At 53.9% G+C, this 13,850-nt stretch overlaps 3 protein-coding genes across 3 annotated transcripts; all 3 read left to right on the top strand.

Annotated features, from left to right (window-relative positions):
• Positions 1-1,176: 1,176 nt before the first annotated feature.
• ISF_01009 (hypothetical protein) lies at positions 1,177-1,575 on the top strand (the record flags this gene model as incomplete). The annotated part of the gene is made up of 1 exon (XM_018844616.1): positions 1,177-1,575. One exon carries the CDS (start codon positions 1,177-1,179, stop codon positions 1,573-1,575), a length of 399 nt encoding a protein of 132 aa, XP_018709066.1.
• A 2,668-nt stretch (positions 1,576-4,243) lies between these two features.
• On the top strand, positions 4,244-7,092 carry ISF_01008 (3'5'-cyclic nucleotide phosphodiesterase, catalytic domain protein; the record flags this gene model as incomplete). The annotated part of the gene is made up of 3 exons (XM_018844615.1): positions 4,244-4,403; positions 4,477-5,319; positions 5,405-7,092. The coding sequence occupies 3 exons, from the start codon at positions 4,244-4,246 to the stop codon at positions 7,090-7,092; spliced, it is 2,691 nt and encodes an 896-aa protein (XP_018709065.1).
• Positions 7,093-9,472: 2,380 nt separating this feature from the next.
• Positions 9,473-11,937, top strand: ISF_01007 (long chain fatty alcohol oxidase; the record flags this gene model as incomplete). Its single annotated transcript, XM_018844614.1, has 4 exons — positions 9,473-9,891; positions 9,954-11,025; positions 11,085-11,255; positions 11,305-11,937. The coding sequence occupies 4 exons, from the start codon at positions 9,473-9,475 to the stop codon at positions 11,935-11,937; spliced, it is 2,295 nt and encodes a 764-aa protein (XP_018709064.1).
• Positions 11,938-13,850: the final 1,913 nt, after the last annotated feature.

The following is a 13,850-nucleotide window of genomic DNA, read 5'->3' as shown; positions in this document are numbered from 1 at the left end:
TGCATAAAATGCTCGCCCTGCAGGAGACGTGTATCCCATGCCCAGCCTGCACATGCGATGTTACACCTCTTGTGGAATTCTCCTTCTCTTTTTTTCTCTCTCTTTCCTGATGCGCGGGATATTGTATTCCCTTTAAATCTTTGCTCGATGCATATTGCCAGTATGAGCGGCTGAACTTGGTCTGCAGGGATAGGGGATCTAGCGAGCACACCCTCTTTTCTAAAGATACCCTGTCTGGCTGGCTAAAAGGGGGCGAGGATGACTGACTGTCTTTCTTTGTTATTTCATTGTTATTTTTTCTTGTCTACCGTGAGAGAAACTTTCCCATGCTGGGTGGGGGTGATTGGCTGTGCCTGGGCATCTGCTGTCGGGGAAGGGGAGCCTGGACAACATGTGATGTGCTACTGCAGTATCCGCAAGTACGGAGTATTATACCTCGAATGGAAGGAAAAGAAGCTTCGATTTTGCATTCTGGAACCCCCGCTTTATGAATTATGCATGGGGGCCTTTTTTGGTGGTGGGTGGTTCTTGGGCTGCACGGATATTGACTTGCTGACCTTGGGTTCCCCTTTTTTTCTCTCGCCTTCCCCGCTATTTCGACCAGCACGTTTGGTGTGGCTTTTAAATTCCCACTTACCAACCAAAGTCAACTACCAGCGCCACAGTTGATTGAATTGCCGGAATTGTTTTTAGTTGCTGGACTAAAAGCTAACATCACATCATAACCAGAAGCATTTAGATTTGATCTATCTTGGATCAGCAATCAAGACCATCTCACCATACTACCTATCAAATGCGCAGTGTAAGGTAGCAATTGATGTTCCTCTTCTCCAATAGGAAGCAACAACTATCGACTCCTTCCTTATGCAGATTTCAATGTGCCCGTGCGCGCCTGTGCCACAATATGTGTAACAAGTGGACGTGACAAAGAGCGCAATAAAATCTCCATTCATCGTCTTGCACATCAACATACCTGTTGATTCCAGCATCCGAGCATTTGCATTTGCATCTTCCATAACAGGCATTCATCATGTCATCCACTTCCCGACTTCGAGTTGTACGCCCGCAGCCGCCGCCCGAGACGCGCAAACGGGGCTCGTCGGATTCCCCCGCTGCACCCGGGTGGCACGGCAAGGCACGCCGCCGAGCTCTCCTATCGTTGCATGACTTGCCGGAATGGTTCCGACGCGAGGCCAACCAGTGGGTTCTGAATGGCTACCGGCCCATCTCGGGCTCGGTGCGCGCTTCCTTGCGCAGTTGGTCATACCTGCACAACGAGTCGGTCAACATCTACTCCCACCTCATCCCGGCCGTCGTCTTCTTGCTTGGCGAGTGGTTCATGCAGCAGTACCTTGCCGGCAGATACGGGGGCGGTGTTTCTGCCGCCGACTTTGCTGCCTTTTCCGTCTTCATGCTGACGGCTGTCGCGTGCCTATCGTTGTCGACGATGTACCATACCTTACTGAACCATTCCCAACACGTCGAGCGTTTATGCCTGCGACTGGACATGCTGGGCGTAGTAGTTTTTATACTCGGCGACCTTTTCTTAGGAATATACATGGTTTTCTGGTGTGAACCTTTGCCACGCAATATCTATTGGTCTACGGTTTGTCAAAATCCATGTGCACAAGCTTTTGTTTCTTTTTCCTCATCGCAGACATTATGCCCAAGTCTAACACTCTTCTTGCCGCCGGTCGATAGATCGGTATCTTCGGAACCCTGGCCATATTCATGACAATGCATCCCGAGTTCCAAGGCGCGAAGTATCGCCTGTTTCGAGCCTTGATGTTTGTGGCGACTGGCTTGTCCGGTATTGCGCCCCTGATCCATGGACTTGTAGTGTTTGGCCCCTCGCAGATGATGAAAAAAGCTCTGCCGTATACTCTAGCAAAAGCAGGTTGCCTTTTATCCGGGACTGCATTTTATGCAGTACGTCCCCGAGCTTGATATATCAGAGAGAACATTGACCCCCTAACCTCTATGTTGTTCTGAAGACCAGGTTTCCCGAAAGTCGATATCCTGGCAAGTTCGACCTATGGGGCTCGCATGGGATCTTTCACGTCCTGGTAGTATGCGCCGCCGTGGTCCAGTTGATAGGGTACCTGGATGCCTTGGATTATGCGCACACAAATCTGAGTTGCTCGTCTGTTTGAGCAATGTGTACCAGCACATGACGTTGGCGGTGTTACCTAAGTACATACATAGATAGCTACCAACGAATCCACGACCAGCAGTATCCCTTCCTATATCCAAATTAAACCCAGGCCCCATCCACGATTCCCTTTTAGTGCGTATTTTTCCTCTCTCCCTCTTTTCCCTTCTTTACTCTCTGCTCCCCTTGGGAACTTGGCTGCATTGCCCAGAATTTAGCATCAGTGGCAAAGTCTCGCCCACCCTCACTGCTACCCTTGATCCTCAGCGTCAAGCCACACACGCCAGATCAAGCCCCTGTCATTGGATGGCAGGCAACCACCCACACACCCAAAAACAGTGCCTCCACCTCCACCTCCAACGGCTCCCTCCCCCTCTGAAGGAGGTGCTTCTGTACCTTCTGTACAGGCTTCTGCCCCCTCTTGTCCCCTCCTTGACCCTGCAAGCCACATGCAGGAGGGCTGTCGCTGCAACCCCCCTCTGTGGCTTAATGGCCCTTCGAGCATTCTTCGCTGGAGCTTCTGTCATTTCCCTCCCAATCTGCCCCCAGGTACCTTGCTGACAGTGATCGTGCACTGCTGCGGGTGTCGCTGATGCCCTAATGCTTGCTTCGTGATGTTCATCTCAAGAAATGCAATCAAATTCATCCGTACACCAAGTTATTGAATCACGCAGATAATTATTGTAGGACATATATCCCTAGATTTTTGTTTTTTTTTGTTTTTCAACAAGAAGCTACCTGCCCGCCACCATCTCCAAGGTGATTCCTCCTCCCCTTGTTGGAGGAGACGCTCCTGCAGCTCACCCACCACCCACACCACCTCCACCACCACCAACCATCGCCGTTTGCCATCATCGCCATCCTCACCACCCATGCCCATCTCTCTCCTTCGCATCTTTCCATCTCCCCCGCCCTCCCCGTTCGTCGCCATGATAGAACTCTAGCTCCATTCATCGCCATCACCACCGCCCGATATACAATATACCCCCGATAATCAAACAAACCACCGCCATCCCATCACATCACACCACCAAAAGTTGCGCTAAAGTCCGCGCGGCGTCCCCGACCCTGTCAAGTCTTGTTCCAACTTGCCCACCAAAAACCCAGCCGACAAGCAAGTGACCACGAAACCCTCCCATCTCACTGGACCGTCAAACCGCCTCCCGCCTTCCACGTCTTCTTCTTTTTTTCTTTTCCCCCCAAAACCCACTTGCATGGCGCTCGCCTCTTGCGCCCCCTCTCCACCCTTTTACGCCCTTTTGCGCTGAGACGCCCAAGTCGTTTTTCTCTTCAACTCTGCCAGGCTCGCCCTCGCTCACTCTCTCGTTCGCGCTCTCTCCTGGTCCTCCTCGCCCTGCATTGACTTGGCCTTGCCTCGCCTTGCCGTGCCTCGCCTTGTCTTTGCCCCCGACCGGATTGCTCCTCTCCCACCCACCATCTCTCACCAAGCACGCCACTTTTTTCCTCTTACCAAACACCACACGGCTTGACGGGCAATTCCATCAAGGAGAAACCACACAAACTCCCTACCTTCCCACCGCGATCCGCTCTTGGCTCTCCTTTGCGCAGCATTCGCCAATAACTGTTATCCCCGCGCTACCATTTCGGAACCAAGCCAGCCCAATCGACTGCAATCCAAACCGTTGCCGCCGTCCAAATTCAATCTCAGCCTTGGCAACCAACTCATCCTCAGCTCAGGTCACGCACACGGTCACGCTCACCGTCCCTCGCATTCCCTCTTCCCTCTCATCGCCTACGCAATTTCTGTCTATTTTTCCGCCCACCAATAACCACCAGCCGCTGTCTTTCCAACTTTGTCTCGCTGCGGATTCCGACCCTTGTCCCACGATTTTTCCGCCGCGCCCACCATCACTTTGTTGTCGCGCCCACGCCTGCGCATTGCCTCGACGCTTCCATCGATTGCTCCATCCCCTCTCTCTTTCCTCTCCTCTCTACCCTCCTCCAAATATCGACTCGGACCCTGCCAATTCCGCACCGCAAAAGGGGGGTTTCTACGCAATCGCATCCTCGCCCCCCCTCCACGTGGTTGACGTGCTCCGGTCGCGAGACTGGTAGCCTTTCGTTGCCACCATGGATTCCACCGCCTGCCATGTCATCTACGTCAATCGCGCCGTCGCTCGCAATCGCATCGTCTCTGCTGTACCCGACAACCAATCTCGACAAGACGACGACCAATACCCCGATCACATCCGTCGCGACATTAAACCTCTGCTGGACGCCTTTGGTGATGGTACGCCTACCCCGTCTCTTCCTGGCTTGGCTCCTCTTTCAACAGAAGCTCTTTGCTAACCCATTCTTTGCAGTCTACCTTTGCTCTACAGGCGCAGCTTGCCTTCAGCACCTTCTCGCACTCCAAGAAAACGCTGTCTACTCCATGTCTCCCGCCATCGTATTAATAGACACGCCTCACACGGAGCAAATAACTCCTTCCCAGATCCATTCGCCTACCTGGCCTGCTGCGCCTACCGCATCCGAAGCCGCCCAGTCCTCCCACATTGCTGCTTTGGATAATGAAATCTACGGTCTTAGCCTTCTCCAACAAATCATCACCGAGTCGCATTTGCGTTGCATGGCCAAGCGCGTCGTTCCCGTTCCCGTCATCTCATATCCCGAACCAACCTCCGACCAACCACGCGAGCAAATGACCGACGGTGCCACCGATGTACTCGCTCCCGTTCCCCTGAACACTCCCGCCGCCCATCGTCCGCTCATTAGAAAGTGCCTCGACCTTGGCGCCGTTGATGTCATCATCAGCCCTCTCAGCTCAAAGTGCATCACCACGCTCGAAATTTGCGCTTACAAGGCGCATCGGGACGCTGCCCGCGAGCAACAGGAACTTCTCGAAATCACACATGGCCGCAAGCGCTCTTGGGTCGGTGTCAGCGACCAGGAGCCTTTTGCCTACCTGCGCGAAGCCATGGTCTCCAACCTCATGAAGGGAATCTGCCGCATGGCCCCCGACGACAATATCGCTACCGCTCACGTTTCCGTCCCCGCGCAACGCCAGTCTGAAATCGCTTCCGCCGTCTCCAAGTGGCACTTTTGTGCTAATTCATTTACGGATGATGAGTTACTCGTTGGCGCCATGTTCATGTTCCAGCACGCTCTCTCCATGCCTGAACTGGAGCGCTGGCGCCTCCCAGCAGGTGAGTTTCCATATTTGGTGCTGATCCATCCGCCGTGGCTATATGGACGAACATATCGATGGACAACGCGCTAAACAATCATTAGATAAACTCATCAAGTTTCTTGTCGCCTGCCGTACCGCTTACAACAGCTTTGTGCCATACCACAACTTTCGCCATGTTGTCGATGTCCTCCAAGCAACATTTCACTTCCTGGTCAATGTCGGTGCCTTGGCAAGCTATCCCGCTCGAGATCCCACCACGCCTGTTCCAAAATCCCCAATCGCTTCGCTTTTGACTCCGTTCGATGCCTTGACGTTACTCATTACCGCCATCGGCCACGATGTCGGTCACCCTGGTGTCAACAACGGCTTCCTGGCTACTTTGAATGCTCCGCTTGCACAGCTATACAATGATCGCTCAGTGCTCGAATCTTTTCACTGCGCCGCTTATGCTCAGATTCTCCGCAGATATTGGCCTGCCGCCTTTGAGGACAGGGGCATGCGAGCTCTCATGATTAGTTCCATCTTAGCCACTGACATGGGACTTCACTTCGACTACATGAAGAAGCTTGGCGACTTGCAAGAAAAACTACACGACAATGACGGCTCCGAGGGTTGGAACGGTCGTCAGCTCGAAGAATACAAGTCCCTGGCTTGCTCGCTCATTATCAAGTGCGCCGATGTCAGCAACGTTGCCAGACATCATGATGCTGCTGTCAAATGGATGCACATACTGGTTGAAGAGTTTTCTCGGCAAGCGTCCATGGAGAACGAGCTAGGCATCAAGTCGTCGCTCATCGCCGAGCCGAAGCGGGATTTGTTGTCACTATCCAACGCTCAACTTGGTTTCATGAATATGTTTGCCATTCCTCTCTTTCAAGGCGTTGCCGACATTATGCCCTCTCTCAAATACGCTGTGGATGAGCTGGAGATAAATAGACAAGTGTTCGAACAGAAGGTGCATGACGAAAAGTTGAGACTGGCCAACGACGGGCTCGAGCGACGAAAATTACTACGGGAAGGAACCTTTTCACCAAAAACCAGAAGCTGGATCGCAGAAGAAGGTGACGAGACTACAGAAGGTGTTATCGCAACACCGCAGCGGACAGAGGGTTCCGACTCCACAGTGATTCATACCTCCGAAACCCAGATCAGCGAGCAGCACGAGCCAGCAAAGGAACACACTGTTGGTGCAGAGGACGTTGCGCAAGAGATGCATGACACTGTGCGCGATTTCTACAACCCCGCTCAGTCGGAGCACGACGTCTATAAGCATTTGAACGGCACCGCATCAGCCTTTGACGCCGTTCGTGATTTTGCCGATAGCGACCCATTTCACGTACGACCAATAGACGAGAGCGGTGGTGATGGCAAAGCGACTCTGTCTACAAGACAGCGCTGCAGCGAGACCACCGAAGGCAGTGTCTCAGGCGCCTTTACGGGTGACTGGGCATCTCAGGCCACCAGCGCCACGGGAAAGGCCAACTTATCGCCCAGCACGCAGGGGACAAGCATCGTTAGCAACGACTCGATGGACCGCACCCTAGGGCTGCCGTCATTCAACGTTGAGCCGCCGGTCACGCAGAGCGAGCCTCCACAGAGCAGGGAGGGTCCCATAGAGCAGGACGCAAGCGAATCGTTATCTAATTCAGGCAGCATTGGCAAGGCAGAGGGCAAGTCTCTTCGGAAAAAGACTAGCAGATTCAGGATGAAGGATTTCCCCTTTTTTAGAAGAAACAAGGGATCCAGTCCTTCGAGTCCCCCGTTTCCTGCCGCCGACGCCACAAGCTGAGCAATGCCTCGCGATAGAGCTAGCCTTGTCGTGAAGGTTTCCATTCTATTTACTCGCCATGACTGCGATGCTGGAGCATTGCACCCGCCATTGACAACAAGAGTCACTTGGACATGGCTTAGCGCGCCAAGACGCGCATTTGTATATTACCGCCGACCGAAATGATGCCAGATGATTGATACCAGATGGATTAATGGGATCAGGCAGTCGTGTTGAGCAACAGGTTCCAGTCCTGTTTATGCCATGCACACGACCGCGCAAGGATGTAACAATGCATTCATGGAGAGTGGGCTGAGATTTCTCTTTCTACATTTTATACAGGCAAGGACGTGGCTGGGAAAGGGAGTGCACACGAAACTCGTTGCGAAAGACGTTTGGTTTCGGAATGGATGCATCACGGATACTTGTCATTTTTTCCTGTTTCGATTTTATTTTATTTTTGGCGTTTGTTCATGGTTTTCAGGGCAATGGCATTAAGACGTCGGCGACTTAACGGCGTGCACGAATCGGGGAGGAGAAAAGCATGGTTGGCGTAAGGTTAGAGTAGGGCAGTGAAATACAACAACACACGTCTGTATTATTTGATGGCCTTGAAAGGGTTCTTTGCAACGCGGTTGTTTTCTGAATGAAGCGCGCTGATGCGAGAAAAGCTGTCGCATTTGACCGAAGGCGGTTTGATTTAAACTTCACGGCTCGTCTTTAGCAGTCTACCATGATGCATTGTAGTTACTAGTTCTGCGTGCAATCCTTTGCAGGGGTATGAACCTAGCCTACATAATCGTTAATAGCATCGCCCACTTCATCAAATACATCATTGGCCACAGTCGTCTAGGGGTCAGGACACTAGTTTGTGGAGTTTACAACACCGCGAACCACTGGAAACCGAGGTTCGAGTCCTCGCTGCGGCAATCTTTTTGGATGCTTTCTCCAGGCACCGGATTCTTTTTTGTTCTACTTCTTTTTCGTTCTGTTTCCTTTTTTCAGCGGGGTACCTACTTTCGTTTGTTTCATTTGTCCCCTTGGCAACTTGTAGCATGTGGACACACGTGCAGAGACCTTGCTCTGGGCAGAACGTGGGGTTGATGACAAGCCCAGAAGCCCGGAATTAGTAACCGCCCCCCAGCAAATCTTGGGGGCTAAAAATGCTCTAAATCGCCCGCTCCCAGGGTTTATCGCCAACCCTTTTTTTCTTCAAGGCTGGAGAACACGACGATACGAGCTCTATTATAGGAGGGGAAGACGCCCCCGCCTTCTCCGCCCATATGGCTTCTCATTGTCGAGGAGGAGAGAGATCTAGTCCAGAGGCGGGTGGCAAAGAGGTTAATAAATAAAGCCCAAATGCGAGGGAACGACTGGCTGGTCCTAAGTGGAAAAGTTAGCGGTGGGCGAGCCGCAAAAGTTGGGCCGCCCGTGTCCGTTCGTGGGGTTGCTTGCCGAGGACGCATGGCCGGCGCATCAGCCCATGTGCATTGAAGGATCGAATGAGGGGGTGGTTAGTGGGCTATTTATTTGCTGATTTTGTTGAGATGTTCTTGCGCAAATGTTTTTTATGAGCTGATGAACTCGGCAGCGTTGTGTCGAGCTGCCATGTAGGATGAGCACGGCTTTCCTGCTCGGCGCATGTGAAGTTTGTGGCTGTTGGGGGCGTCGCCTGTCGGTCACAAGACGATAGGCGCAAACGGACATCACAACACCAACACCTTAAGGGTTGAAGATGAGTAGGTAGGAAAAGAAAGCAGCGCGGGAAGTGTAATGTAACAGAAAGATGGAGAATTGGAGAGTATGTTTATGTCTTCATTTACTTAGTAGCTTTTTACAAGTACATATGATGCCCTTCCTGCCTGCCGTTTGCTGGCCAAGTTGGCGCACGACCATCAGTTGGCCCGCCGGTCCGTCCAACAAACGGGCTTGCCAGCTGCCGGTTCCCACGCCGTCGGCCCGCTTAAGCCTTCTCGTGTAAGTACTCGGTAGCAAGTGCAGGTGCAAACGACGAAAAGCCCACACATCTCCCATAGAAATGAAATCCCCCACATCAGCTTGGCCCGGCCGCTTTCCCCAACTTTTTAGCTGGTCCTCCCCGACCTCTCTTTTCAAATGCCCCGTCTCATCTTCAGCTTTGCAGTTGTTCTCGTCTTCGTTCCTCTCCCTTCGTCTTCTCATCCGCATCTTTGACTGGGAATTGCAGACCGCATGAGCTTTGCGTAACGTCAGAAGCTGCATTGCTCACCGACATAGGTGCAATTCTCGAGTTGTATTGGTCGCCTTGCCCGTCTTGGCTTCCGCATCCGTCCTTCGCGTCGCCGAATTGGCAAGACCAGCCAACTTATTCCCCCTTGCCCCCTTGCACCGTCGAATCTTACATATAACAACTTAGCCCATCATGGCGGACTCCGTCCTGCTTGAGGACTCGACCATCTACACACCCGCCACCGCCACAGTGACTATGGCTCACGCCGCCGGCTACAAGCCGATCCTGGACAAGGACCTACCGGACATCAGCTTCATGACCGATGCCGAGTGGACCACCTTCTTCTCCATTAGCGAAGCCCTTGTTCCAGCCGTCGTGCCCCAGACCAAGCTCCAGGACCCCATGCGCCAGCTCGGCATCCCAGACAAGGAGTTCTACGCCGCCGTCGACGAGACCCTCGCGAGCCTGACCAACCCACCGCCCCAGCAGAAGTTGCTCGAATGGCTCGCCTTCCGCGCCGTCGACGAGCCCGCCTTTCGTCGCGAGTGCGAGCACTCGGTCGCTTCGGCTGCCCTGCGCATGGAGCTCGCGAAGTTTATGAGCATGCTCAAGTCAGTCACCTTCCTCGCCTCCGCCCCAACATACCGCAATTGGCTAACATTTCTGCCCATAGCACCCGCTACGGAAGTCTGCTTCTCACCGGCCGCTGGAAGCCCTTTTACAGGCAACCTCTAGCCGTGCGACAGCAGATCCTGAAGAACTGGCGCTCATCGCGGCTCCTACCACTGCGCATCGTCCTCAAGTCGATGAATGCGCTGACCCGCAAGTCCCTCGGCGCCTCGAGTCGCTTCATCAACGAGTTAGGCGGCTTTGAGCAGCTTCCGAAGAACTGGGAGCGTAAGCAGGGCTACGACTTCAAGTTTATCCAGATTGCCGACGGCGCGGGCACGCACACCATCGAGACGGACGTCGTCATCATCGGCTCTGGCTGCGGCGGTGGCGTCTCGGCCAAGAACCTGGCCGAGGCCGGCCACCGCGTTCTCGTCGCCGACAAGGGCTACCACTTTGCGCCGGAAAACTTCCCGCTCAGCCAGGTCAGCAACAAGCACATTTACGAGAACAATGGCCTCGTCATCTCCAAGAGTTCCGCGATCTCAGTCGCCGCCGGTGAGACCTGGGGTGGCGGTGGCACCGTCAACTGGAGCGTGTGCCTCAAGCCGCAGGACTATGTCCGCCGCGAGTGGGTTGCCGCCGGCCTGCCACTCTTCGGCTCGTCGGAGTTTGACGAGTGCATCGACCGCGTGTGGTCCGCCATCGGCGCAAATCAAAAGGCCATCCGCCATAACCACCAGAACGAGGTCGTGCTCAACGGCTCTAAGAAGCTCGGCTGGCACAGCAATGTCTGTGACCAGAACACTGGCGGTGCCGAGCACTACTGTGGCCGCTGCCACCTTGGCTGCGGTGCCAACGAGAAGAGGGGACCTGCTGTCGCGTACCTCCCCGCCGCCGCTGAGGCCGGCGCCGAGTTCCTCGAGGGGTTCCGCGCCGAGCGCGTCGTTTTCGCCGCTGATGGCGTCACGGCCACAGGTGTCGAGGGCGTCTGGACCGCACGCAGCGACGATGGCACCGTGCACAGCGCGCCAGAGGCTCGCCGCCAGCGGAGGGTCCTAATCAAGGCCAAGAAGGTGGTCCTGTCGGCCGGCTCCCTCTGGAGCCCCGCGCTACTACAAACGAGCGGCGTCAAGGTAGGCTCGGCTGTACTCCAATTTTGGAAGTAAAGAAATTCGCTAACATGTTACTTTAGAACCCTCAAATTGGTCGCAATCTGTACCTGCACCCCGCTGCGTTCCTGGTCGGGCACTTTGACGAGGCTGAGCCTCAGTGGGAGGGCGGTATCATCACAGCCTACAACGGCGAGTTTCAAAATCTCGACAAAAAGGGCCACGGCGTTAAGCTTGAAACCATGGCCATGCTGGTACGTACCCCTTCCTTCCAATCCTTCAGTTCGTGCTAACATGATGAAGCCGTACGTGCTCTTTGCGATTCAACCATTTGAGAGCGGCCTTGACTCGAAGCTCTGCGTAGCGCGCATGAAGCAGCTGCACACCGTCATCTCCATCACGCGCGATCGAGATACGGGACGCATCACGGCGGACCCCGTCACGGGTGCGCCGCGCATCGACTACGACGTGTCTCCGTTTGACGCGGAGCACAGCCTGGACGGCGTCGAGGCCATTGCCAAGCTCATGTACGTGACAGGGGCGTCAGCTCTGTACCCGACAATCCCCAACGTGCGGCCGTTTGTGGTAGCGAAGGACGGAGACGCGGCGCGGCAAGCGAGCTACCAGGACGGGACGGACCCTGAGTTCACGGACCCCAAGTTTGGGAAGTGGCTCCAACACCTGCGCGAGGTCGGGAGCAAGGCTGGCGGGGAGATTAGCTACCTGTCAGCGCACCAGATGGGCTCGTGCCGGATGAGCGCGAAGCCGAGCGGCGGCGCGGTCGACCCGCGCGGCAAGGTCTGGGGGTGCGAGAACCTGTACGTGGCAGACGGGAGCGTATTTCCGAGCGCCAGCGGCGTGAACCCGATGGTGACGATCCTGGCAATCTCAGATTACATTTCGCGGCAGTTGGCGGCAGAAATGTCGTCGTCGTGAGTCGTAGATGGCAGAGGTGCTCTTGTTTGTACATTGTAATGAGGGGAGCGGAGAGGGGTACGGAGTTGAGCGTTACGAAGAAAAGACATGCATGAGCCGCATTTTTGTATATTGACATATTTGGAGAGCTTTGACTCAATCAAGATTTACATTGAGTTGGCCTGTTGGTTCGAAGGAGAAACTGAATCACTTGGCAATGTATGGCCATATTGATTGATACCCTGAAAGGAACACTGCCACGATCTCACCTTGCCGATCTCGTTGGGCAAAAAGAGAAGAGAGCGGGGCCACATGTATCCAGGCTCACTCGGTCTTGGAAACGGAGGTAGACAGCATCGTGGCGCCAAGGTTTTAAGGGTGCATGCAGAGTATAGGTAAAAATAGAGTCTTGGGCAACGGGTGAGAAACTTTGGCAAGGATGGAAACCTTCTCTTCTCAAAAGAGTATGAAGACCGTCATCGCGGCTAATAATGAAGGAGGCAGCCAGCCAGCGGAGCGGAGGCGGGACGAGCCACACGAAGCCAGCACAGCCTCACCACCAGCCCTACACGCCGGAGTTGGGCGGCGGTGACGACATGTTGCATGTTCGTGCATGCTTTGTGAGGCGGCGACGCCGAAAGATGTGATTTATGAATGATGAAATGAAAAAGAAAGACAAGGGGTTTTTTTTGTTGGGAAATGTTTACGGCCGAGAGAAATTCCACCGGAGAGGGTTCTGCCGCATGGCAAAAGGAGGACGATCTTTTTATAGAAACAAAACTTGTTGTACAGAGTACAGGCAGCTATGTACAGTAGTACTCCGTACCGCAGCAGAAACGCCACCGCCAGCCAGGTAGTCATTCATCCGAGGTTGAAGGGAAAAAAACAAGGGCCGTTGTAAAGGAGGCGTAAAATGTCTTGCAAAATTACGACATTGTACAAGGGAAAAAAAAACAAGGCCAAGCCCACCCTAGGCCGCTGGGCGACAAAGAATGTCTCGCAAGAGCCTCATCGTCTAGAGAGGTCAGCTGGGCAGGTTTTGGGTTGGGGGTCGGCTGCAGGTCGCCGCCGTGTGTGTCTCTGCTCGTGCAGGTGCGTCGCATCGAAAAAGGGCCAGCTCTTCCAGGCATCGTATTTGCCCTACCTTGGAAAACAAGCTGGCGCATTATTCTAGCTGCCTGCATGCACACGCCCTCCGCCGCCTTTTTTTTCCCCTTCCATGGTTAGTCATTCCTGCGACGCGGAAAACTTGTTTTGCCCTTCGACGATGCAAGTCCGCACGCCATGCCCGCCTAGAAGGGGCAACCCAAGAATCCAAACCAAAGAAGAAAAAGGAAGAAGGCATAAAAAAAAAAAAATTCCTCAAAAATCACCATGCCATGTACCGTGAACTTTCACATGTCACCGCAGTCGCAAATCTCTCCCCCATCCCATAACGGGCATAGCATCGGCACTTTGTTTCTTGTCAAACGAACTATTTAGCCGCCCAGGTTCTTCCCCACACTCGACGCATCCCATCCCATCCCCATGACCAGAGAGGAAAGAAGGCTAAAAGAATAGTAGAAAAAAAAAGGATGGGCAAGAACCCTTGACCGTCAGTGGTACGTGATAGCCGCCAGGCCATTGACCACCACACAGCTCATATGACCCCGGAGACAAGCCAGTCTGGCCGGGCCTCATGTGACGAGGTGTGTATGTGTGAACGGGGCCCCAGATGAGTCCACCACACTCTTCCTTCCCTGGCTCTCTTTATCCAGCTGCGCGTATATGTCGGTCTGAGATGTATGCATATGTCACCTTTCGAGAAGGGAAGTTCCATAGATGGGAGAATCAGGAAAACCTGCCCGTGCCTGCATGGCTTTGTCACACGCGTCATCTAGCTTACACATACAGGCACGACGCACACACACACACACACACAACAACCTGTTCAA

Source organism: Cordyceps fumosorosea (genome assembly GCF_001636725.1).
Source record: "Cordyceps fumosorosea ARSEF 2679 chromosome Unknown scaffold_1, whole genome shotgun sequence".
In the NCBI taxonomy this organism is placed as follows: domain Eukaryota; kingdom Fungi; phylum Ascomycota; class Sordariomycetes; order Hypocreales; family Cordycipitaceae; genus Cordyceps; species Cordyceps fumosorosea.
The sequence above is the reverse complement of the archived record's forward strand: the minus strand, read 5'-3'. Positions and strand labels throughout refer to the sequence as shown.